The sequence below is a fragment of the Salmo salar genome, chromosome 17 (assembly GCF_965601325.2).
Source record: "Salmo salar chromosome 17, fSalSal1, whole genome shotgun sequence".
NCBI classification, from domain to species: Eukaryota; Metazoa; Chordata; class Actinopteri; order Salmoniformes; family Salmonidae; genus Salmo; species Salmo salar.
Window position 1 is genome coordinate 10373105 of NC_138307.1, and position 24651 is coordinate 10397755.

The 24651-nt window shown below is 41.5% G+C and overlaps 3 protein-coding genes across 5 annotated transcripts in view; 1 reads left to right on the forward strand and 2 right to left on the reverse strand.

Annotated features, from left to right (window-relative positions):
• Positions 1-14057, reverse strand: part of LOC106575271 (gamma-aminobutyric acid receptor subunit gamma-3) — a 47920-nt gene extending 33863 nt beyond the window's left edge. The window contains exons 1-2 of one of the 2 annotated variants that reach the window (XM_014151690.3): positions 13297-14057; positions 12551-12702 (exon numbers count right to left, since the gene is read on the reverse strand). In XM_014151690.3, coding sequence (XP_014007165.1) covers positions 12551-12702; positions 13297-13349 — 205 coding nt within the window. In that variant the 5' untranslated portion in view covers positions 13350-14057. The remainder of the gene's footprint in view (positions 1-12550; positions 12703-13296) is intronic. The other variant, XM_014151691.3, reaches the window with a different exon arrangement.
• A 3423-nt stretch (positions 14058-17480) lies between these two features.
• LOC106575273 (gamma-aminobutyric acid receptor subunit alpha-5) overlaps positions 17481-24651 on the reverse strand; it is a 35529-nt gene continuing 28358 nt past the window's right edge. The window contains exons 8-10 of the mRNA XM_014151698.3: positions 20905-21057; positions 18651-18862; positions 17481-18389 (exon numbers count right to left, since the gene is read on the reverse strand). Of these exons, the coding sequence (XP_014007173.3) occupies positions 18084-18389; positions 18651-18862; positions 20905-21057 (671 nt within the window). The 3' untranslated portion in view covers positions 17481-18083. The remainder of the gene's footprint in view (positions 18390-18650; positions 18863-20904; positions 21058-24651) is intronic.
• Positions 21086-24651, forward strand: part of LOC106575272 (gamma-aminobutyric acid receptor subunit beta-3) — a 65454-nt gene continuing 61888 nt past the window's right edge. Inside the window, exon 1 of one of the 2 annotated variants that reach the window (XM_014151693.3) lies at positions 21086-22115. In XM_014151693.3, the coding sequence (XP_014007168.1) occupies positions 21988-22115 (128 nt within the window). In that variant the 5' untranslated portion in view covers positions 21086-21987. The remainder of the gene's footprint in view (positions 22116-24651) is intronic. The other variant, XM_014151694.3, reaches the window with a different exon arrangement.

The following is a 24651-nucleotide window of genomic DNA, read 5'->3' on the forward strand; positions in this document are numbered from 1 at the left end:
AATTCCCCATACATTGTATTAAAATGTTTTCTGTTGCCTTTGCATTGCTGTTGTCTGGTCTGATCTTTTCTGAGCTGGTGTCATATGTATCAAGTGTCTCGGGTAGGAGTTCTGATTTAGGATCAGTTTTGACTGTTAGATTACATTGAATATGATTCCATGGACAGTGGGATCCTGATCCTAGATCAGCACCCTTATTTTGAGATGGTAATAAGCTATATGACAGGCTCTCCAGTGTCTTTGTAGCACATGGGGATGTGTGAAACATACTACTCAGTCTGAAGCGTCACCACTTGCGCTGCTGAATCATTAACTGTTCGGTGCCGCCATTTGGTAAGACAATTCGGGAGGGTGGTCACGTGTGCTAACAAAGCAGATGTCCTGGGTTCGAGCCTTGGTGAGCCGCGTGACAGACGTTATACCTTGTCCAAGGTCTGCGTCTCTAGCCCAGTAAATGAGCACAATACCCCCAGTAAAGCCACTCTCGTCAGCCTCCAGTTGCTTTCTTCCCCTCTATCTCCTGTCAGCCAGAATTGTGACAAGCTAATTTCATCTTTCACAACAACAATCCAAACACAAACATCTTCAGATGAGATCAATGGGCGCCGGGTGATATCTGTCATCTGTCTTAGGAGTCGTGTTAAGTGTCTGTATCCCAAATGGCACCCTATTTCCCATATTGGGCTCTGGTTAACAGTAGTGCACTATAAAGGGAACAGGGTGCCATATGGGATGCAGTGAGGGTTAGATCGAGCCTTGCTGCACTCTGTCTTCTACTTCACTCTGCCAGACAGACAGAGGTCATTAAAAGCGAGGTGGTAGACAGAAATGACCTAGTGTGTTCTGGGAGTTTGGGGACAGAGTATATTAAAACAGGAAGTGAGACATCTCAGGTGGCTGTGTCCCTGGTCTCAGCTGCATCCTGAAACTAATATCCTCTACTTGTCCTTATCAAAAGAGAGACTAGGGGGGAAAGCCAGAGAGAGCTGTAGTTAATAACTACAAAGCATTTATTGGTGACAGTATTGCTGTACAATTAAAGTACATTTGAAAATGTTAATGAGACCCAATTCAATCAATCACACATAGTGGAAAATAAATTCTATGGGTATAAACATAACTACAGAAGGACAGGTGTAGTTTTTGTGTTAATTTGTGTTAATTTGCTGAGAAATACATATAGAATCCATACAGGATCTCTGAGACCTGATTTGTGGTGTGTTGGTTTTGTCACAATTAACACTGGCTGCATTTACACAGGCAGACCAATTATTGTTGTTTTTCCACTAATTGGTCTTTTGGCCAATCATATCAGATCTTTTTCAGAGCTGATTTGATTGGTCTGTTTGGGCTGCCTGTCAAAACACAGCCTCTGACTAACATTTTGAGTGAACCTGCAATGTGTTTTCTCCTGTATCTGCAATTGATTGAATTAGGGACCCAAGTCCACATCATCTCAACATAATTTCATGTTGCCTCTAACCATTGAATTGATTTTCATCTGCTCCCCATGTCTTGTTAGGGTCCCTAACAAGACTTATTAGGCAATTTTCTTGAAAAGTAGACATAGACTGGGGACACCATGTTTTGGGACATGCATTTCGATCTAATCTCACCAATTACGCACCAAATAGCATGAGTATATGGGGCTGCTTTGGGAGGAGAAAACAACAGCAAATTAATCTGTTGCTGGGTTCCAATGTTTGTGAATGCCCCGGCAAAATTGCTGAGCGTCCCTTTAACGATAGCACAGGGAATGGGTTAATAGCTTATTAATCCACCAGGCCCTGCTTTACTGGCGCTGAGACCTGAGACCCACACTAACAGTATTAAGTTCAGCAGAATGGGAGGGGGCATATGGCTATAGTTCATTATATGAGAGAGACTTTGAACATGTATTGTGCACCTCTGGCGATCCTATCTTCATTAGGATGTGTGGTTCTGTTTCAGGTCCTGCCATTGTGGCTCCTGCTAACCTGATCACTGTAGAGCCGGAGGAGATGGCTGAACTTTATCTGATGGGAAACAGGTGACATTAGGTTGAGTGATCGCTGTTATTTTCTGATGGAGGGGAATCCAAGATGGAGGCTCAGTTGCTTGATATGACCAGTGAGGTTGTTTCCTCGATGTGTCTGTGGGTAATTTATAGCATCAATCTTGTACGGCCCAGAAGTGGGACAAGTTGGTTGATATACAGTACCAGTCAAAAGTTTGGACACAGCTACTCTTTCAAGGGTTTTTCTACATTGTAGAATAATAGTGAAAACATCAGAACTATGAAATAACACATGGAATAATCATGTAACCAAAAATCGAAATATATTTTATATTCTTCAAAGTAGCCACCCTTTGCCTTGATGACAGTTTTGCACACTCTTGGAACTTTCTTAACCAGCTTCATGAGGTAGTTACCTGGAATGCATTTCAATTAACAGGTGAGTCTTGTAAAAATGTATTTGTGGAATTTCTTTCCTTCTTAATGCGTTTGAGCCAATCAGTTGTGTTGTGACATGGTAGGGTTGGTATACAGAAGATAGCCCTATTTGGTTTACTGACTAAGTCCATATTATGGCAAGAATAGCTCAAATAAGCTAAGAGAAATGACAGCCCATCATTACTTTAAGACATGATGGTCAGTCAATCCGGAAAATGCCAAGAACTTTGAAAGCACTGTATTAAAGATGTTTCGTCTTACACATTCTAAAAGGGCAGATGGGGAATATAAAGAGTAAGCAAACAGACAGACAGACAGACAGACAGACAGACAGACAGACAGACAGACAGACAGACAGACAGACAGACAGACAGACAGACAGACAGACAGACAGACAGACAGACAGACAGACAGACAGACAGACAGACAGACAGAGAGAGAGGCCCCCTACGCACCCCACCACCCACCCTGAAGCATATTCAGTTCCATATTACATCCCCTCTTTCACAAAAAAAAACAGAATAAAGATTAGTTGTGCATTAAAATCGTCAGAAACTGTTGCTTCCATTAGTATTATACTGTATATTTCACAGTAGATTCTGACAAAGTCTGGGGATTACACTGAGCTGGTTCCAAAGCCCTTTGCATTTCAACTGTGGAAATAATCATTTGTATTCCCCCCTTAAACACCCTAGTAATCCCTAACAATGGGAGGGTGGAAGACACTTAAGAAGTTGAACATCCATAAGGATAACCTCCATTTACACCCTTGCACCTCAGCAGTGCCCGTATCAAACCAATCAAAGTATTGCATGATTCTCTGGGCACCTGCTAGATTCAGGAAGTGGGGATGGCCATGGTGGAACTAAATGAGGAGTCAGAGATGAGTGCTCCCCTGATCAGATGTGGGTTCCATTTAATTGAGTGTCTGTCTGTCTGGGAATCTCGGCTCTCCTCTCCGGTGGGTGATCTAATCTAATTAAATTTCAGGGGGCTTAAAATAGAGAAAGGGGTATCAGGCATTCCCTGTCTGCTGGAAGGTTGCGTCAATGTGTCACTGTGGAGAAGCTTGAGAGGACTGAGTTTTCCCAGATTAGCCAAGCTAAGCCTATAGTATTCTAAAAGTCTACTAATCTACGGCCATTATCCATCTACTACACCTAAAGCAGATACAATGACAAGACCAATTTTGTGGGCCCCTGTTCTGAAATCAATTTAAATAGCGAACTGGATTTTGCGAGAGGACTGAGACTATCCAGTGCAGTCAAGCTAAGCCTTTAAGATTCTACAAGTTTACTACTCTCTGACCGTTGTCCATCTACTAAACCTGAGTAGATGAAATGTCCAGACCAATTTTGTGGCCCTCTGTTCAAAAAACTTTTTTGATCGAAAACTGGGTTCTGTGTCTCTGATGACATCAATCAAAACCAGGGATAACGGCTCTGGAAGAATGCATAGCTATCATCAAGGATATGAATGCCTGATAGCCCTGCAAACAGCACAAGAAAATCAATGGCAATACCGTCCAATAGCATACAGTCAATAACAGTCTACACAATCCAGGTAAAGTTGCACCACTTCTGCAGCCAACCTTGCCGAAATATCTAAAACAGATTCCATCTGATTGTGATCCAGCCAATGCAGCTTTAGCGCTGGAATCTCCATTCTGAAGAGATTGTCTAAAGACATTTGCTGAAGGCAAATGTGGAGGCTGTGCAGTCACATCTGACCCAGTGGAAATGGGTCAGTGGAAATGGGTAGTGGGTGTGCTGTTCTGTGCTGTACAGCCAGTCGAGCATTGCGTCTGGGTGAGCAAGGTTCATCTCCCTGAATAAGTGCCATCCAAAGTCAGAAAGAAAAATTAGTGTTGGCCTTGGATTGCCTTCATTGTGAATCTGGATGGTGTGATTTTGAAAATGGTTCAAACTCAACGTGGGGCCAAACTTTGCATTGTGCTAAACTACAGTAGCGCTACCCCCTCCAGAGTTATTGTCAAAGGTGAAAATGTATAACTAATGTTTTAAAATGCATCTTTGGGAGGGGATAAGCATTTCCGTTGAACAAATCGGCCACCATGAACAGGGATGTTCAGAGAAGAGCTGCCGCATTCATTCTAAATCCATTCGTGTCTGAGGGCAATTTACATTTAACAGTGATGCACCTGCGTTTTGTCAGAAATCAAAGTCCCTCTTCAATCATTTCCAACAGCAGCTTGACTAATGCCGGGGTTGTTAATTCACACTTCAAAAAGATAGACTGGAGTGAGGATCTCCTCTTACCCACCCACACACTCTATGCAAACACACTCACACACCTTCACATGCCATGCTCAAACACACACAGGCAAGCAAGCTCTCTCTATCTCTCTCTCTCACACACACTAAAACACACACACTATATATATATATATATAAGCCATGTTTTCGTTACTTGTCAGAACTTTTTGGGAAGTAAATATGTATTCCCATTAGAAATCCTAACCCTAACTCTAAACCTAACCCTAACCTTAACCCCAAACCCTAAACCTACCCCTTAAACCTAGAATAGCATTAGAACTTTTCAGGACACGCAAAATGTCCTGACTTTTCAGAATTGTTCTTGTCTTCCTGTCTTGTCAGGACATTCTGGTCCAGACAAATAGGAAAACAAGTCCACACACACACAAACACACACACACACACACACACACACACACACACACACACACACACACACACACACACACACACACACACACACACACACACACACACACACACACACACACACACACACACACACACACACACACAAACAGACTGATGTAGGTACGCGTGTGACGAACGTGACACTTTCCCATGTGCTACAACAGCTGGCAGTGGGTGGCCATGCCACTCAGACAATTAGCAACATCAAGTGTTACTCACACTCTCACACCCTTCAACATGGAAATAAACCCGTGACTTACATCTTTCAAGCGGACATGCCCTGTCAGTCATCAAACATAGCCCAACACATCCAGCCTAGCCCCATGGAGATCTAGAGGAGCAGCCAAGCTAGAGAAGCAGCCAAGGTTCAACTCTGTTCTCTGTGAATGAATCCCTCTGAACCCTCCACTGTGCCCGTGCCTGCACTGGAGGAGTGCCATGTGAGGAATGCTACTTCCTGAGTTTGATGCTGATGTACCGTGGTGTGATTCCCAAACTGGGTGGTGCATCATCTTGGCATGCTGAGGAATAATATTCTGACCCACTTTGTCTAGGATCCCCTGACAACCCAAAAGGAAGCTGACATAATAAGGACACAAAAGCAGCCACTTCCCTCATGTGAGCTGAACCGGGAGATGCATCAATATCCATAATCTGTGAGGTGATGTTGGAGCTCTGAACTCAGGGATTACAATGTTCCAAGGTGCAACGCATTGTAGTATACGGCTTGTATAACAGGCATGTAATATATTCATACATGTTTATGAATATACAATGCATATTATGGCATTGTACAGCATTCAAAAAGAGCAAATGTCTAGAGTAAATATGTGGTTTACATGGCCACATGAATAAGAGACAATAATACATAATACAACTAGAATAAAGAGTATATTTGGCCCTATTTGTAATACATTATATCTGACCTTCAGACATTACTGTAAAACCCCTACATGCAAAAGGGGCGGACTGGGACAAAAATTTGGTCCTGGTATTTTATCCATACCAGCCACATCACTGCACAGTGCACTACCAACTCAAAGCAAACTGTCACTTGCCACATCATCATGATGATGGTGGCAAATTACGATTTGCTTTTTGAAAGTTCTATATCTTGAAAACATGATTGCTGACATGCAAAACATTATGGGACTGTATCAACAGTGAACTAATAAAAATTAAATATAAATATACAGTGGGGGAAAAAAGTATTTGATCCCCTGCTGATTTTGTACATTTGCCCACTTACAAAGAAATTATCAGTCTATAATTTTAATGGTAGGTTTATTTGAACAGCGAGAGACAGAATAACAACAGAAAAATCCAGAAAAACGCATGTCAAAAATGTTATATTGATTTGCATTTTAATGAGGGAAATAAGTATTTGACCCCTCTGCAAAACATGACTTAGTACTTGGTGGCAAAACCCTTGTTGGCAATCACAGAGGTCAAACGTTTCTTGTAGTTGGCCAACAGGTTTGTACACATCTCAGGAGGGATTTTGTCCCACTCCTCTTTGCAGATCTTCTCCAAGTCATTAAGGTTTTGAGGCTGATGTTTGGCAACTCGAACCTTCAGCTCCCTCGACAGATTTTCTATGGGATTAAGGTCTGGAGATTGGCTAGGCCACTCCAGGACCTTAATGTGCTTCTTCTTGAGCCACTCCTTTGTTGCCTTGGCCATGTGTTTTGGGTCTTTGTCATGCTGGAATACCTATCCACGACCCATTTTCAATGCCCTGGCTGAGGGAAGGAGGTTCACACCCAAGATTTGACGGTACATGGCCCCGTCCATCGTCCCTTTGATGCGATGAAGTTGTCCTGTCCCCTTAGCAGAAAAACACTCCCAAAGCATAATGTTTCCACCTCCATGTTTGACGGTGGAGATGGTGTTCTTGGGGTCATAGGCAGCATTACTCCTCCTCCAAACACGGCGAGTTGAGTTGATGTCGAAGAACTCCATTTTGGTCTCATCTGACCACTACACTTTCACCAGTTGTCCTCTGTGTCATTCAGATGTTCATTGGCAAACTTCAGACGGGCATGTATATGTATTCTTGAGCAGGGGGACCTTGCGGGCGCTGCAGGATTTCAGTCCTTCACGGCATAGTGTGTTACCAATTGTTTTCTTCGTGACTATGGTCCCAGCTGCCTTGAGATCATTGACAAGATCCTCCAGTGTAGTTCTGGGCTGATTCCTCACCGTTCTCATGATCATTGCAACTCCACGAGGTGAGATCTTGCATGGAGCCCCAGGCCGAGGGATATTGACAGTTCTTTTGTCTTTCTTCCATTTGCGAATAATCGCACCAAATGTTGTCACCTTCTCACCAAGCTGCTTGGCGATGGTCTTGTAGACCATTCCAGCCTTGTGTAGGTCTACAATCTTGTCCCTGACATCCTTGGAGAGCTCTTTGGTCTTGGCCATGGTGGAGAGTTTGGAATCTGATTGATTGATTGCTTCTGTGGACAGGTGTCTTTTTTACAGGTAACAAGCTGCGGTTAGGAGCACTCCCTTTAAGAGTGTGCTCTTAATCTCAGCTCGTTACCTGTATAAAAGACACCTGGGAGACAGAAATCTTTCTGATTGAGAGGGGGTCAAATACTTATTTCCCTCATTAAAATGCAAATCAATTTATAACATTTCTGACATGCGTTTTTCTGGATATTTTTGTTGTTATTCTGTCTCTCACTGTTCAAATAAACCTACCATTAAAATTATAGACTGATGCTTTCTTTGTCAGTGGGCAAACGTACAAAATCAGCAGGGGATCAAATACTTTTTTCCCCCACTGTATATATATATAATTTTAAGGTGATTATTCCTTTAAGCTTTATACGTTATAAAAGCCAAGCTAATGACTTAGGATATATTGCAAATTAGAGCCTGTCATGTGTGTTCCCCTGAATCAACACATACCCTAAGTATCAGTTACTAATTACTAACATTATCCCATGGTGTAACTGGTGCCACTACCTTTTACAGTTGGTGGCACCAGCCCCTGATTTGGTCGGACCCAAATCATGGGCCTACAACTGCAACGTTTTTTGTTGTTGTGCCATTCAATGTACTGTTGGATGAATACATGGCTAGTAGCAGTCGGCATTACATTTAGAGTTAGCTATCTAGTTAATAAGCTTTGAGTTTCTACTTCCTCAGGTGAAGTCATTCATAGTGATTTATTAAGAAGTGTTATAAATAGACTACTGAGGTAATCAAGTAATATGTGGTTTCATCCAACACATCATCTAATACATCCAATCAGGTATGATTCAATATATTTTGATGTGCAACCTGATACAGTGATTGTCATGCATTTTGGTATGACAATTAGACTATAGTTTCTATATTCTACTGTCAAAATAGGACTCCAGAATTTCTCCATTTTTATGTGCACCAATACCATAGGCTAATTACTTTGGGGTTCAACACCTGAGGAAGTAGAAACTCAAAGCTTATTAACTAGATAGCTAACTCTAAATGTAATGCCCACTGCTACTTGCCATGTATTCATCCAACAGTACATTGAATGTCACAAAAAAAAACATTGCAGTTGTAGGCCCTCACAATGGCCGTTGTGCATTTCGCACACGCCGCTCCATATGTCAAAGCCATATCAAATACCTTGGTTGTAGAATAGTTGCTATTGAGGTGAATATTGAGAGTTGAGAAATAACAATTACACCTACAGAAAGCTGCGGCTCTCCTCGACAGGGACAATGGGCGTGAAGCTTCCAAAGCAGTGTTTTTCCCGCAATTGCATTTTGAAATGTTATACAATCAGAACATATTCTTCTCTCGAGCGCATGGTGGGAGAGGAGAGTGGCTTGGTCATCACAGCAGCAGGCCCCAGTGAAACATGGGCAGGGCAGACACTTTCATTACAGGAATCATGAGGATGATGCGCTTTACTGTTTGACCATATCATGGTTTTAGTTGCCCCCCCAAAAATTATGTTTTGAATGAGGTGACAATGTAGAATGTGCTCTTTCTGTTTTTTTACGATCCATAATATTGGCTGTCTAACTGATGACAGAGTAGGAGCAGGTATCTTCGGTTATGCTGCATTTGACTTTGAATGTGTTTGCATGGCCTCAGCTCAGCCTATCAGAAAACCAGGCCGGACAATCTTGGTAGGGGGGTCGGCTGTTGCCCACTGATCAGCCAAAGGCTCATTACAAATTAGTGTAACAGAGAAATTAAAAAGTGTTAACAGGCCCATGGGCCGCCGGCCATGTCACTTTTTTTTCATATATATATATATATATATATATATATATATATATCCATCACACCCATCTACAAAATGGTCCAGCCCATCTGGCATCTGCTAGAATTGCCAGATGACCAATCTGCCCCTGACATCATCATGCATTGTATATTAGTCTCTCATGGACAGCGCAAGATTTGGTTCTTAGTTGCCACGATTATATGTACACCTACTACATGTGAAACTTTTAGAATAGTGAATACAAATGAAACAGCGGTGTCTGTGGTATCATATTCATCAAATTATTGTATTGAATTATGCTCCTGCTGTATGTACGCTGAACAAAATTATTAGCACAGCATGTAAAGTGTTGGTCCTATGTTTTATGAGCTGGAATAAAAGACCCAATACATTTACCATACGCCCAAAAAGCTTATTTCTCAAAAATGTTGTACACAAAATTGGTTACATTCCTGTTAGTGAGCATTTCTCCTTTGCCAAGATAATCCATCCACCTGACAGGTGTGGCATATCAAGAAGCTGATTAAACAGCATGATCATTACACAGGTGCACCTTGTGCTGGTGACATTAAAAGGCCACTCTAAAATGTGCATTTGAGGTAGCATGCAATTGGCATGCTGACTGCAGGAATGTCCACCCGAGCTGTTGCTAGAGAATTGAATGTTCATTTCTCTACCATAAGCGGTCTCCTACGTCATTTAAGAGAATTTGATAGTACATCCAACCAGGCTCACAACCGCAGACCATGTGCAGGGGCGGAAATCCCAGGGGGGACGGGGGGGACACGACCCCTCCATCCTGGGAAAAATATGATTTGTCCCCCCCAATATATCACTGAAACATAACTATGTAATTAAAATAATATTAATAATACGCAATGAAAGCAATTGTGCTGATTATAGACACTTAATAGCGCGTTTTTAAGTTTCAAAAGATTGCAACCCCCCCACCCTTTGCCTCACAATGGTTTGATCCACTGCCAGTTCCTTAGCTTGCTCGGTAACAGAGAGGTCGTATCTTCTGTCTGAAAGGCACTCAATGCACGTAACTGACGTGAGGTTAATCCAGTCAATCGCGCACACACACTAGCTGAATATGCAGAGCTAGCGCGCAAATATTAACTATTAAGCTAGCTAGTACCTATTCCATTTATGTGGCGTCGTCAAAGATGGAATCAGCATGCAGATGATGTAAGTTAGTGCTTCAAAGTCCCTGTGATAAGGTTAGCGATAAACTGAAATCCAAACTGAACAGAACTACACTCTCTTCTACCATTGTCTTAAATATATTTAATGGTATCGTTGCAAAAGCTAAATTGTCGCAGTGAACTTTTATTTATTTATTTTATTTCACCTTTATTTAACCTGGGTAGCAAAGATTATAGCAAACACCACTGAAACTGAATTGGTGCTCGCTAGCTTTGCAAATTCAGCTATTGTTGGAAGCCAGCCAATATGAAACAAACTACTAAAATTACAGAAGGTTGCAGCATATGTTGTGTAAATGGTGAACTCATACAGCTGTCAACTCTTGTAATTTTAATCCGTTTCACATTTGCTAGCTACCTTTTAGATCGAAGCCCAAATAGAATGATTGAAGATGATAGAAGCCCATCTCCTACTGTAAATAACCTACACACTGTGTGCGTGTGTAGCCAGCCAGCCAGGTAGAAAAATGGCAGAAAAATAAAAGACGGACATCAGAGTATTTTTCAATACACCAAAACGCATAATAAGAACCCTAGTAGCCTAATATCTCAAAGACTAGTTGATAAAATGTTCATAAGAAAGAAATGAAATTCTAATGGAAATGTTTCACAATGATGTCATTAGGCAGAGCAGGCAACAGATGGCACACAGACAGCAGAGTTGGGGACAGATATGCAGGGACAGACTGGCAGAGACAGGGAGTCTCAGGTAAGTTTGTTGAGTCTTTGTTTGGCAACATTATGAAAGGTTCTAAATTTTTTTGACTTGTAAAGTAGGAACATAATTGGAAAATGCCATGGATACCCCCACTCTCAACTTAAACTGGTGACTGAACTAAGATTTGTTAAAGGCAATGGTATTGCTGTTGTGATTAGTTGTGTAGTTTTGGGTACCGGTAGTTAGGATTACGGCAAACACCTTATTTCTTTGGTTCCTCAATATACATTTACCATATTACAATGTAGGCTATGTGTTACAGCACTACTTTTGGTGTCCCCCCCCCCCAGGAATTGCTCTTGAGAAAATTTCATGTAATTGTCCCCTCCAAAGTTGATATCAGATTTTCGCCCCTGACCATGTGTATGGCATGTGGGTGAGCAGTTTTCTGATGTCAACGTTGTGAACAGAGGGCCCCATGGTGGCGGTGGGGTTGTGGTATGGGCAGGCATAAGGGAACACAATTGCATTTACGAGATCCTGAGGCCCATTTTGTGACCAACAGATGCATATCTGTCTGCCCAGTCATGTGATATCCATAGATTAGGGCCTAATTAATTTAATGAATTCACTGATTTCCTCATATGAACTGTAACTCAGTAAAATCAATAAATTGTTGTGTTTATATTTTTGTTCAGTATAGTTCTATCATTTAGTTGTCAAGACTCAGGAAGCTAAGAGAAACAGTATGTGTCTACTGTATGAAGACAGCCTTGTGGGAATAACTCAGTTTTCTACCGAGATAATTAACATAAATATAATGAATCTGTCTTTGGCTGCATGTTATCCTCAAGTGCAAATGTTAATATTTTATGACCAGCATTCAGTTTCTGACAACTGCCTTTCATCTAAATTCCATTTGTAATCAACAAGGGACAGATGCGGAGGGTTGTGTCACGGAAACTAACCTAGGCCTACTGTACAGTACAGTGCCCCACTCATCGTTAATGGGCTACTATTATTCCTGTAATCTGGGTTGGCCATGTACCGGTAAACAAATAGGCTGCCAAAATGTGTATCTGTTTATCTGGAATGATTTCCTCCTCCTGCTTGATTGATTAGGTTGTCAGGTGAAGCTCTGAGCGTGTTGGTGGAAAAAACACGCACAAAACCACCAGTGAGAGAGCACCGCGCCGGAGGAGGCCCTTTCAACACCATGGACAGCTCGCTTCGCCATAGCCATTGAAGGTGCGCGTATCACCAAAGCAATTTAGACACTCCATTGAAAGTTTTTATAATATCCGCAGTAAAAAATACAGAAATGTAACTCACCTCCAATATCAGGGCGTAGTGTCTTGTCGTAGTCCTTAAGTAAGTGATTTAATATGCGCGTGGCCTCGGCCTGGTGGTTTTTAGGAGCCAGCATCTGATTGACAGTAGTGTCCTCATAGTCCCCATCGTAGTCCCTTGGGTCTGGGTCGGAACTAAACATCATAGAGAAAACAAGTTCGTTTTATTAATAAAAACAAAATCCTCAATATCATAGACCTTAGATTAGAATTCAGGCATTAAACATCGATCAGTCTTAATAGTCTTACAGGCCTAGGTTTTTGAATTCAGTGCATAACAAGTGCAGATGAAACCAAACTTTAAACTGAAATCGTACAATAAGTAATTTATTGAACAGAAAAAAATATAATCCAAAATCAAACACATCTCAACACGAAACCATTTACTACGGACGTTCCCGGTCTTACATACAGTAAATAAACGAGGCTACCTACAGAATCCAACTACTTAGGCTACCTATTTATTATGTGATAGAATATACTATTAATATGAAAACACGTTCGACAATGAATAATGCAAATGGTAAGTATAAATAGCTATTTGGCCAAACAATGACTCTGAACTTCAATTAATTCTCTACAAGCACGTCCGTGTTGTTGCGTATCAAAGACGCGCGCGACATACACAGCACATAATAGGCTCTAATTGATTTAATTCATTTTTACCACAATTCACATTTCGACTATGTAAAAACAACACCTATTATCATAACAGTCCAAGAGACTTACCGCACCCGTTGGACTGACAGAAGTAAGAAAGACACCAGCAACTTGGTTGTCATTGTTCATGAAAATGACTTATGATGAAGACGGTGGAGACTTCTGCGTTGTTAGAGCGGTGAGTAGAGGGAGCCAGGGAGGAGAAGGAGCGGTATATATAAACTGGAACTATGCACCCTGAGTATAGTTTCTTATAGGAAATCCATCAAATCTCCTGATAGTCGACCATGGATTAGGTTGAATTCATCCGCGTTCGGGAAATCGCAGAGATTGTTTGAACCACTCCGGTCCTTCTTTGCAACGTCAATGATCAATGTCTTAAACAGCAGCACCCCACCTCCTTCCGTTCCATTCAATTACAGTAACCAGTTTATGCACCGACATGATGACGTTATCGTTCACAAGGTACAGTAGGGCGTCTACCTACAGAACGAGACTCGTAAAGAGCCTTAAACATTAAAGTATGCAAGCAACATCTTAACTTTGACTAGCCTATTCACTTTCACACGTTTTTCATTGCAAATTGTAGCTCCTTGGATCACATATCCAACCATTATCAATATTGCTATAAAACGCTTTTACTTTAAGATAAATTATCACTTGATACATTTCAAGCAGAAAGCCATGGAAAATGGCACCATATCCTCTGAAAGTTACTCCCTTTCTGAGAAAAGGCTGGTTGCCTACAATGCTTTCCCAACCAAAGTCGTGCTCTCCCTGTTTTTAGGATTCATGAAAATGTACAGTAAACTATCGCAGGCTAAACCCTGACACATAATGCTATTGGCCACCTTCGTGTTGGTAGCATTCGTTTTAGTATCATTTACTTTCGATTAAACCTATAAAAGAATCAACAAAACGTGAGGAAGTTTGCACTGACAAGCCAGACCACTTCCATTCGGCTGGCGGCAGTACTGCAATTTAGGGCTACTATATCTGTATGTCCAACCTAGTCTCAGAGCATTTCACATTATTCTGTACGGAAATCTGAAATACTGTTTTTAGTATGATATGTTCGTTTCATATGGTATGTATTAATTAGTGAATGTCCACCATCCATTTCGTATGATATCCTACAAATTACAATTCTTATTATATGTTACGAATTTACAAAACATACAAAATGTTACAATTTTTCAAATGTACAACATGTTACGGTTTTGTAAAATGTTCGATATGTTACGAATTCTTGCTAAGTAGCTAGGCGGCTAACGTTAGCTAGCTGGCTAATGTTAGCTAGGCTAGCGGTTAGGGCTAGGATTAGCTAAAAGGGTTAGGGTTAGCTAAAATGCTAAGTAGCTGCTAAGTAGATGAAAAGTAGTAAGTAGTTGAAAAATAGTCCGTGATGAGATTCAAACTCACAACCTTTAGGTTGCTAGACATTCTCGTTATACACCTACTCATCCCCCCCGACCAACCACCTTACTTTTGGTTTTGCTTTAAGTAACCATCTGTCTTATACTAAACGCAACATATCATGCTAATTTGAGTGTCCCCGGTTTTCATTTACTATGTTACGTCTAGTCTATGAGACCAGGCTGGTCTGTATGCCAGTGGAATAATACTGTACAGCAGATTTACCTTTTGATGTCTCAGACCCAAGATATAATCTGCCCTAGTAGGAAATAGCAGCTTGCCATGTGTGGAGCAGGAAAGCAGCCACAGGAGAGGGAGAGAGAGGCTTATTTTTCCCTGGATGCATATTATAATCCCACACCAATTAGAAAGCAAGCACCCATCTCTCCCATTTTGTCAAGCTAATGCATTTTGAAAGATGTTCATGACATATAAATACATCTGAATAAGGAAGTATTCATCCAAATTCTCCAACCAGTAGACCAGTACCCCTGCTTCCTCACAGGTTTGATTCAAATAGATGGATTATGTGGCTTTACTGTGCAATACAAGTTGCCTGATATAGGCTACTGTATAGCCTATCGACCTGCAACATGCATACACAGAGGATATAGTCTACTGTGACTGAAAACCATCCATTTTATTTGATCATTTCTCCCCCCTGAAAACAGAATAGAATAATATGGTAAAAAGCGATTTCAGTGTACTAATTTAATCAAATAATGTACATACATTTATTGACAATTTTTAGTCACATAATCCATTGATGCATCAGACACACACACAGGTGGTAGTGTATGCACTACGCTAAGCTACATCCTCATATCGATGAGCTATCATGTGTCTTTTTCTCAGCGTAGCATTGCAATTCTACATTTCTCCCTGCCTGCTAACACGAACCGCAGCTGTCCACTGCATAGGAGCACCACCATTTGTCATCAGTTAGGGCTTAAATTGGAGGGAAGAACACAGGGCTCCTGAATGGAAAAGCAACTTAAGCGGAACTAAATCCTTGACAAACAGATGTATGGCAGATGTGGCTGCCACAGTGACTGATGGGATGGAATCAGTCCTCTCTCTCCCTACACAACAGGACCTCATGGGCCAGTATTTCTGTAATCCATCGAGTCATCAGTGCAGTCCCCTCCTCTCCCATCATTTGCTAGTTGCTATTAGTGACAAGGGATAGCTCATACATGACACCTCCATGGGGTCATGTTCCATTTGTCCCCTTTAAGATGTACTTTAAGTCTGATTGGTGGATTTCTTTTCAGAGGGATGCTTCATTGTCAAGTGCTTAAAAAAATATAAACATTTGACTGCAACCTCAAATTATGTACACATTTACACCAGTACAAGGAGAATGGTACACATAACTAATTAATATACTGTATCTGAAATTACTTTAAATAGGTTTGATTTGTATTGTAATGACAGCATTTAGTGGTGTGGCAAGTGATTGCTGACATGCAAAACAATTTTGGGACTGTATCAATCGTGGACTAATGAAAAAAATACATACAAGTTTTTTTTGTGGATTATTCCTTTAACACAAGATGACACATAGAGACATACAAATAAATAAGTATTTTAGTCACTGTCTCTATTTACATGAAGAATGTCTTTGTTGCCTAGGAGATTTGAATATAAAATAATAATAATAATACATGTAGTTATTGCATTATCTACAACATGATACTTTAATGAGAACTGTAAAGTCAGTGACATTTAAAGTATCCATCTGTCACCAACATCATATCCATAATTATCCATATATTCTCTCTCTGTACATGCTGTGTCAACGGGTTTATATGATTCTCAGGAACAGCCTGTTACATATAGGCTGTATCTCCATCTTTTACTGAAGTTGGGATTATTATTTCTTCCCAGTACGGTGACCTTGAAGCACAAACTTATTCTTTCTTGTTTCATCCATTATTCTTCTTTCTCTCTTTTAAAAAAAGATACCGTCTCTCGGTCTCTTGAGTCTGTAACAAGAAAGTAGGTGTTACCACAGAGGCACCATGCCCCAGAGCCATACCCACATGCTCTCCTTCCCGTACCCCGAACAAAGCGCTCTGGGCCTGGGGTGAGGGTGGGTGGTCGGTCCCATGTGGTTGGTTCTCTCTCCAGGGGCCATATCAGATAGTGTTTAACAGGTACAAGCTCATTATCCCAGGCTAATTAGATCCTAGCGGACTTCAGGGACTGGGGCCAATCTGGTCATGACACAATGAGGATAGGACAGCATTGTAGGAGGGCTGTGTTCAGTAGGGCAAACTGTAGCAAAACGTTTTGAAACGGTAAATGAAAATAAGTGTTTCTTACTGGACAAATCCAGGAAGTCCCTCCCTGTTTCTGTCCGTTTCCCCCCCCCCCCATTTGATGCCTAAGCAACACGACCCTGAAAACGTATCCTGTTACAGTACATGAGTTCAACCTTTCACACCAAAGGGCAGCTCAATACTTCAAAGTAGGCATCCACTCCCTCTAGCTTAGGGAAAACACTTTCATTGCAATTGAAAAAGTCAGACCTAATCAACCAACCATTTTATAACTTGGTAATGATTAGAATGTTCCGACTGTGCACTTTCACCTAGGTTGATTAGACTGTATCATCAATTACATCACAGCATTGTATCTTGCTAGCTTATTTGGCCTCTGTCTCCACAGTTAGACCCACGTTTGTCAAAAATTATTAATCTGTACTATATATATATATATATATATATATATATATATATATATATATATATATATATATATATATATATATATATATATATATATATATATATATATATATATATATATATATATATATATATATGTAAGAAATAGTAACATTTTAAATTGTACAAACAGTACATGTGAGATGGGCAAAAATGACAAAAGTATAACAACGTATGTATCCAATAGAGATAAGAGAGATTTGTCCGCAGTATTATACAAACTTTACAAATTGACTCGAAATGACACTGAAAATCATTATTTTCGCCACTTTCCGTAACATCCTAGCTTACGCTATCTTACTTCATACTACTAACACAGCATGTGTTTCTCAGTCTCCAATTCTTCAAGATGACAGGGTTATAAACAACAACATAAATGCCATGACCGTTTTCAATTCATGTGAGGCCAGGACAAATGTCCACACCGCAGCAATTCAAAAGGTCCTTGTCGAGTTTCACTTTCAAAAATGCCATTGATTTTCACTTTCAAAATGTCATTGTTGAATTAAAGCAATGTACAGTAGGTATAAAGAGGGCATATCAAGGCAAACATGGTTAGAGTATCTCTCTAAAAAGCTTCATGCAAATGACAGTATGAGAAAGACAGAACCCATGACATCTCCCATCCTTTGTGATACAGTAGCATTTTTTTTTAGCAGTTTGTAGGCCAACATGGTTGAAGGTAGGGTCGTGTGTTTGACAAAGACACTATGTTGGAGCCAATATGTTGACTCCTTTGATGACCGGTTCTCTGTTGAGGTAAGTAGCCCAGTACACTAGGTTAAAGGTTCCAAATAGGACAGGGAAAACAATCCGGGACATTTTGTCGATTTTGCTCACGCTGTTGTAGGTTTTCTTGGGGTCCAGGACTTCTGTTTCAGACGATCTTAGTTGTATGGAGGTGCTGTTGGAGATGGTGGAGATAGAGATATCCTTAGTGATGTTGGGGGTGAAGTTCACTCCTGCTGTACAGACGTTGTTGGGCTTCTTAGAAAGCACCATAGGGTCCCTTTTCTGTTGAGATAAAACATTTAAAATGTATCGTTTAATATTTAATACGGTACTTTTTGTGTTGGATGGATACAAATAGTCTGTGTTACATGTAGACCCACACAAACCGGGTCTAAACGGTTTTTATTTTAACTTAACGATTTCTGTCAGTAATTATTATGCATGAACAGCATCAACGTTTCCATCACGTCATCCCAAAAACACGACCATAGCTCTATCACTTTTCAATAGTGGGATACATGCTGGGACCCTCCATGGACTCACCTTTGGGTGCTGAGCCTCCATGGCCTTCTTGCCATCCCACGCCCAGCTCCTCTTGGTGAAATAGTTGACGGTGGCAAACTCGATAAGCGCGGAGAAGACGAACGCATAGCACACAGCGATGAACCAATCCATGGCTGTGGCGTAGGCCACCTTAGGCAGCGAGTTGCGAGCGCTGATACTGAGAGTAGTCATAGTCAGCACTGTAGTGACACCTGGTAGAAAAACAGAGACGTCATGTTCATTAGGGCACACAGTGGAAAAGGTTTTCAAACATTTTGCAACGGAAAAAATTGAATAAGAGTTACTAATTGTACAAGGCCATGTAGTCCCTCCCTGTTTCAGTCCATTTTCTTCCATTCTCTGCCTAATGCACCCTACCCATGTATGATGAGTGAGCAACAGGTTGTAATATATTATTTAGTGTTTGGGAATCGATTGGTTGACATAATCTGTAGTGACGTGTGGAAGCTGTAGACATTTTGGATCATCAACTAGATTCAGCCGCGGGGACATTTGTTCTTGAGCGGATGGTCAGGGGGCTGGAACATAATTACAAATCATTTGTAGACTGCAGATTGACCGCAAGAAGACCAAACAAGTATAATATTTCACAAAAACATAATCATTTCAAACATTTCTACATTTGTATTCAATAACATACAGTATACAGTATATACAACAGTACGTGGACACCCCTTCAAATTAGTGGATTCTGCTATTTCAGCCAAACCCATTGCTGACAGGAGTATAAAATTGAGCACACAGCCATGCAATCTCCATAGACAAACATCGGCAATAGAATGGCCTTACTGAAAAGCTCAGTGACTTTCAATGTGGAACCGTCGTACAACAGCTCAGCTGCGAAGTGGTAGGCCGCACAAGCTCACAGAACAGGACCGCTGAGTGCCGAAGCGCGTAGCGTGTAAAAATCCTAGGTTGCAACACTCACTACCGAGTTCCAAATTGCCTCTGGAAACAACGTCAGCAGAACAACTGTTCATTGGGAGCTTCATGAAATGGGTTTCCATGGCCGAGCACACAAGCCCCAGATCACCATGCGCAATGCCAAGCGTCAGCTGGAGTGGTGTAAAGCTTGCCGCCATTGGACTGGAAACGCGTTCTCTGGAGTGATGAATCGCCCTTCACCATCTGGCAGTCCGATGGACTAATCTGGGTTTGATGGATGCCAGGAGAACGCTACCTGCCTGAATGCATAGTGCCAACTGTAAAGTTTGGTGGAGGAGGAATAATAGTCTGGGGTTGTTTTTCATAGTTCGGGCTAGGCCCCTTAGTTCCAGTGAAGGGAAATCTTAAAGCAACGGCATACAATTACATTCTAGACGATTCTGTGCTTCCAACTTTGTGGCAACAGTCCTGTTTCAGTCCCGTTCCAGCATGACAATGCCCCCGTGCACAAAGAGAGGTCCATACAGAAATGGTTTGTCGAACTTGGTGTGGAAGAACTTGAGTGGCCTACACAATGCCCTGACCTCATCCCCACTGAACACCTTTGGGATGAATTGGAACGCCGACTGTGAGCCAGGCCTAATCACCCAACATCAGTGCCCGACCTCTCTAATGCTCTTGTGGCTGAATGGAAGCAATGTTCCCAGAAGAGTGGAGGCTGTTATAGCAGCATAGGAGGGACCAACTCCATATTAACACCCATGATTTTGGAATGAGATAATCGATGAGCGGGTGTCCACATACTTTTTTTTTTAGCTCATGTAGTGTATCTCTCTATTATGCGTGGGAATACTTTGCAGTAGATTTTCAAAATTAAAATCACTTAGAGCTGATTTGCTGGTGTTTTTACAGTCTTATTTCCAACAATAAATAAATAAAAGTAGAAAAAAAACAATGCATTTATTTTTGCTCAGAAAACTTGGGGGGCCAAATAAAATCACCTGCCAGTGGGGAACCCTGCTGTAGACATTCAGGGGTTTTCTAGGGACAAGAGAAAGGTGGTCATCACCTGTGATGTCTATAATTGCCTGAAAATCTATTTCAAATTGGCGTCATCATGGATGATACAGATAATTGTAGTTTAACCAGGTCATTATTGTGAAAGATAATGTGTTCTCAATGACTTACCGGGCTAACTAAAGGTTTAAATAAAAAATCGAACAGGATTCGTGAAAATTGTGATGAGTGTATGTGTTGGGTGACGGGGAAACACATAGTGTCCATTTTGAGTTGAAAGTACACTTTTAGCTAGAGTTGATCCAAGTGGTTGTGGTGAGGTCATACTAACCAAAGACGGTCCTGGCTGGTACAGATTCACGGTTGAGCCAGAAGGACACCTGGGACAGGATCACGGTCATGAAGCAGGGCATGTAGGTCTGAATGACAAAGTAACCAATCTTCCTCTTCAGGTAGAAGTGACACATCATGACTGTGTACTGTCCTGTTGGTTTAGAGGACGGTGGGACAAAGAAATGAATTATTGCGGTGGTAACAATGATGGATATACAGTAGAAGGAGATAGTGAATCGCTAAGTCATCCTGCATTTTTATATAAATGTATTATATATTTGATAATTTTATCGAACTTTATAATATGCATTTTTGTAAAAAAAATAAAAATAAAAACACATGACAAGGATGCAACAATCGGCAACAAATATAATTATCTAAGAAAATAACTATGCAGATGAATAAAATATGATAGAAAAATATGTATGTTTCACACTCAATAATGTGACAGTTGCTGTGTGAGGTAAATGTTTAGTGGTAAAAAAGCGGAGAGGAAAAAAAACATATCCTGTTAACCAACTGAAGATTGCATTTGAAGCTTTTAAAAAATCCTTTCCAGCTTCCCACAGCCGGCGTCTGATAAACTATAGAAAATCCACTGATGACTGCTGCTTTCTCCAGGCAAAATCCGATTTTTGTATCTCACTAATCCCCTGTCACAATCTGCATCCTACCATCAGGGAAAACGCTAGCTCAGTCCTGCCCACTCACTCGGCTCGGCTCTGCTCTGCTGTGCTGTGCTCTGGCCTCGCGCAGTCGACAAGGACGCGACGCTACCAAATCTCCAGCGACTGACGGACAGATATCTGCACACCTTAGCTCCTAGTTAATCACAATTCTCCCAGGGGTGTGATGGAGGGGGGCTGACCTGGTGCTCCATGGGAAGTTTGTGTTTCTGTGAGCCAAAAGGACGCAGGGCCAACGCAGGCACCATCATGTCTCCAGCCCCAGAAGCCCCAGCTAGCCGCCGTCTTCTCGGCCCACCGGGGAGACACCCATGACTCCCAGCCTCTCTCCGCCCCGAGCGAGCGAGCGACCGACCGGGGACCGATCCTCTATCCGGACTGTTTGCTATTGATGCATGGAGCCCGATGAGACTCATAGAGGAATGAACATGTACCTTTGGTGGATTTTACTGCAAGGATTTTGGAGCGTTTATGGGGAACTTCCATTCATTGCAGACAATAACGCAGCCATGTTGGTCAACTGGTGAGTACTAAGGCAACGGTGGTCCCAGAATGTTCTTGAAATACTTAAGAAAATGTTACTTACATGTAAATATGCAAATATAAAAAAGAAAACAACTGGAATAGGCTGGGTTTTGGGATTATGTCCAAAGGAGACATTGCATAAAGGCACACTGTTCTAAACCCGACTAAGGGACTCCATTTTGCAGGATAAACTATATTTCCCTCTTTTACCAAACAGTGTACTATATAATTTTAGGGGAGTACGGTATTTATTTTGTAAATGTACTGTGAGGGGGTATAGGATGTCATTTCCCGTAAACCGAGCCATTTGATAATCTCGTCTTGATTTAGCCATAGAGGGATTGTACCTAAGATTAGGCACATGCTAATTCAAGAACCACCACAGAACTGACCCACTGGATTCCCATCGGGGACAGTGAACTCTACAGACTTGGCCCTGGGCCAGACAGACAGCCTACAGCCACCGCCTGACCTCTGCAGCTCCCATTTGTCACTGCTGGCAAGCAGAGAGGAGCAGGTGGAGGTACGGAGATCCACAGAAACACACTTTTAGCTCGCGGGCCTACTGAAGTTTGGGGTCAGTCCACAAATGGACTATAGTTTACACTTTACAGTGGCCCCGCAGGGAAGCTTATAGGATCCCGCTGCCTACTTAACAGGCAGGGAGGGTTTTAGTTCTTATCCATGATCAAGGGAGATTGCCATGGAGGGACTGTCCTGCCTCTCCTCGTCTTTCATGGCCAAAGAGTTAAAAGGCTATGATCATAACTCTGACTTGGCTGGATGGTTTCTGCCATTCTAGACACAATACTAGGGAAATCCACACTTTTAATAGCCATTCTGCAGACAGCAGCTGATGTGTATTACAGTTCCACTTTACATAAGGGAATTAAGCCTTTCAGTCCCACGTGTTCCTGCCCGGGAGCCTGGGATGTCCAATCCCTTGGGGGTCTGTGATGTCGTCCTGTTATGCAAAAGCCTGATGGGACAGTCAACGTGGGATTAACCCTTGACTCAGGACAGGAATAAGTGAGTCCATGTGTAGCCTAAGTGACATCTGGCTACTTCCCTTCCTGCTCTTGCTCCTTCTCCAAACTATTTCCTTTCCCCCCTCTAGCCTACAGTGAAGTACAGTGGAGTTTGGAGAAGTCAAACAAAAAATGACATTGAAAGGAATAGGATACTTTCCTCAAAATATGAATTCCCTAACTTAATCGTCAAGAGTCTACTGACGCGCCCGTGCGTCAATCTAAGTAACATAATAACAAAATCCCCATGAAAATCGGTCAGTTTAAGATGGAGATATTTGCATGGGCTATGCCTTAATCCACCTCATCCGCCTATGTCAGCCTTCCGCACCTGCGGTGGCCGAGCTGCATCGGTGTTTGTCAGACCATGAGACATCCAGGGCTTCGGTCTTCTCACGAGAACGTCTGTAGCGTCCGAACGGTTTGGCCTACCAACTAAGATGACCACTCTATGGAAAGACGACACTTTCTGTTTTGCTCTACAACCCCCACAAGTGTCACAGGACTCGTCTGAAGGTAACCCATACAAATGAACGGAAGAATGGAGGTAGTTTTGTGGCAACAAAAATAATGGGTTAAATGTGTCCAAAAAAACACATATTTCCTGAGCTTTCTTATGTCTCCTAGATATAGGACAGACATTTCAAAACCTTATTTTTAATCAATTTTGAATGTGTTACTCAATGCGTTTCTATGGGCTATAGTAGTAAAGGCCAAAATACAATATTTGATCCAACTTTTTTTGATATATTCTTTATTCTTATACCTATATTCTTATACCTAAAAAGGTCCTACAAATCTAAATCAAAATATCTGTCTACATTTCATTCCAACATCCATATGTGCATAGCAATTAGAATGCATGCCGTAATACATTTTTTAATTCTAGGGTATGCTAGTGTGGAAATTGGAAGAGACCTGGGACAGGTTGAGTATATACAGTTGAAGTCGGAAGTTTACATCCACTTAGCCAAACACATTTAAACTCAGTTTTTCACAATTCCTGACATTTAATCCTAGTAACAATTCCCTGTCTTAAGTTAGTTAGGGTAACCACTTTATTTTAAGAATGTGAAATGTCAGAATAATAGTAGAAAGTGATTTATTTCAGCTTTTATTTCTTTCATCACATTCCCAGTGGGTCAGAAGTTTACATACACTCAATTAGTATTTGGTAGCATTGCCTTTAAATTGCTTAAAAGCTTCCCACAGTAAATTGGGTAAATTAAGGCCCATTCCTCCTGACAGAACTGGTGTAACTGAGTCAGGTTTGTAGGCCTCCTTGCTTGCACACGCTTTTGCCGTTCTGCCCACAAATGTCCTATAGGATTGAGGTCAGGGCTTTGTGATGGCCACTCCAATACCTTGACTTTGTTGTCCTTAAGCCATTTTGCCACAATGTTGCAGTATGCTAGGGGTCATTGTCAATTTGGAATACCCATTTGTGACCAAGCTTTAACTTCCTGACTGATGTCTTGAGATGTTGCTTCAATATATCCACATCAT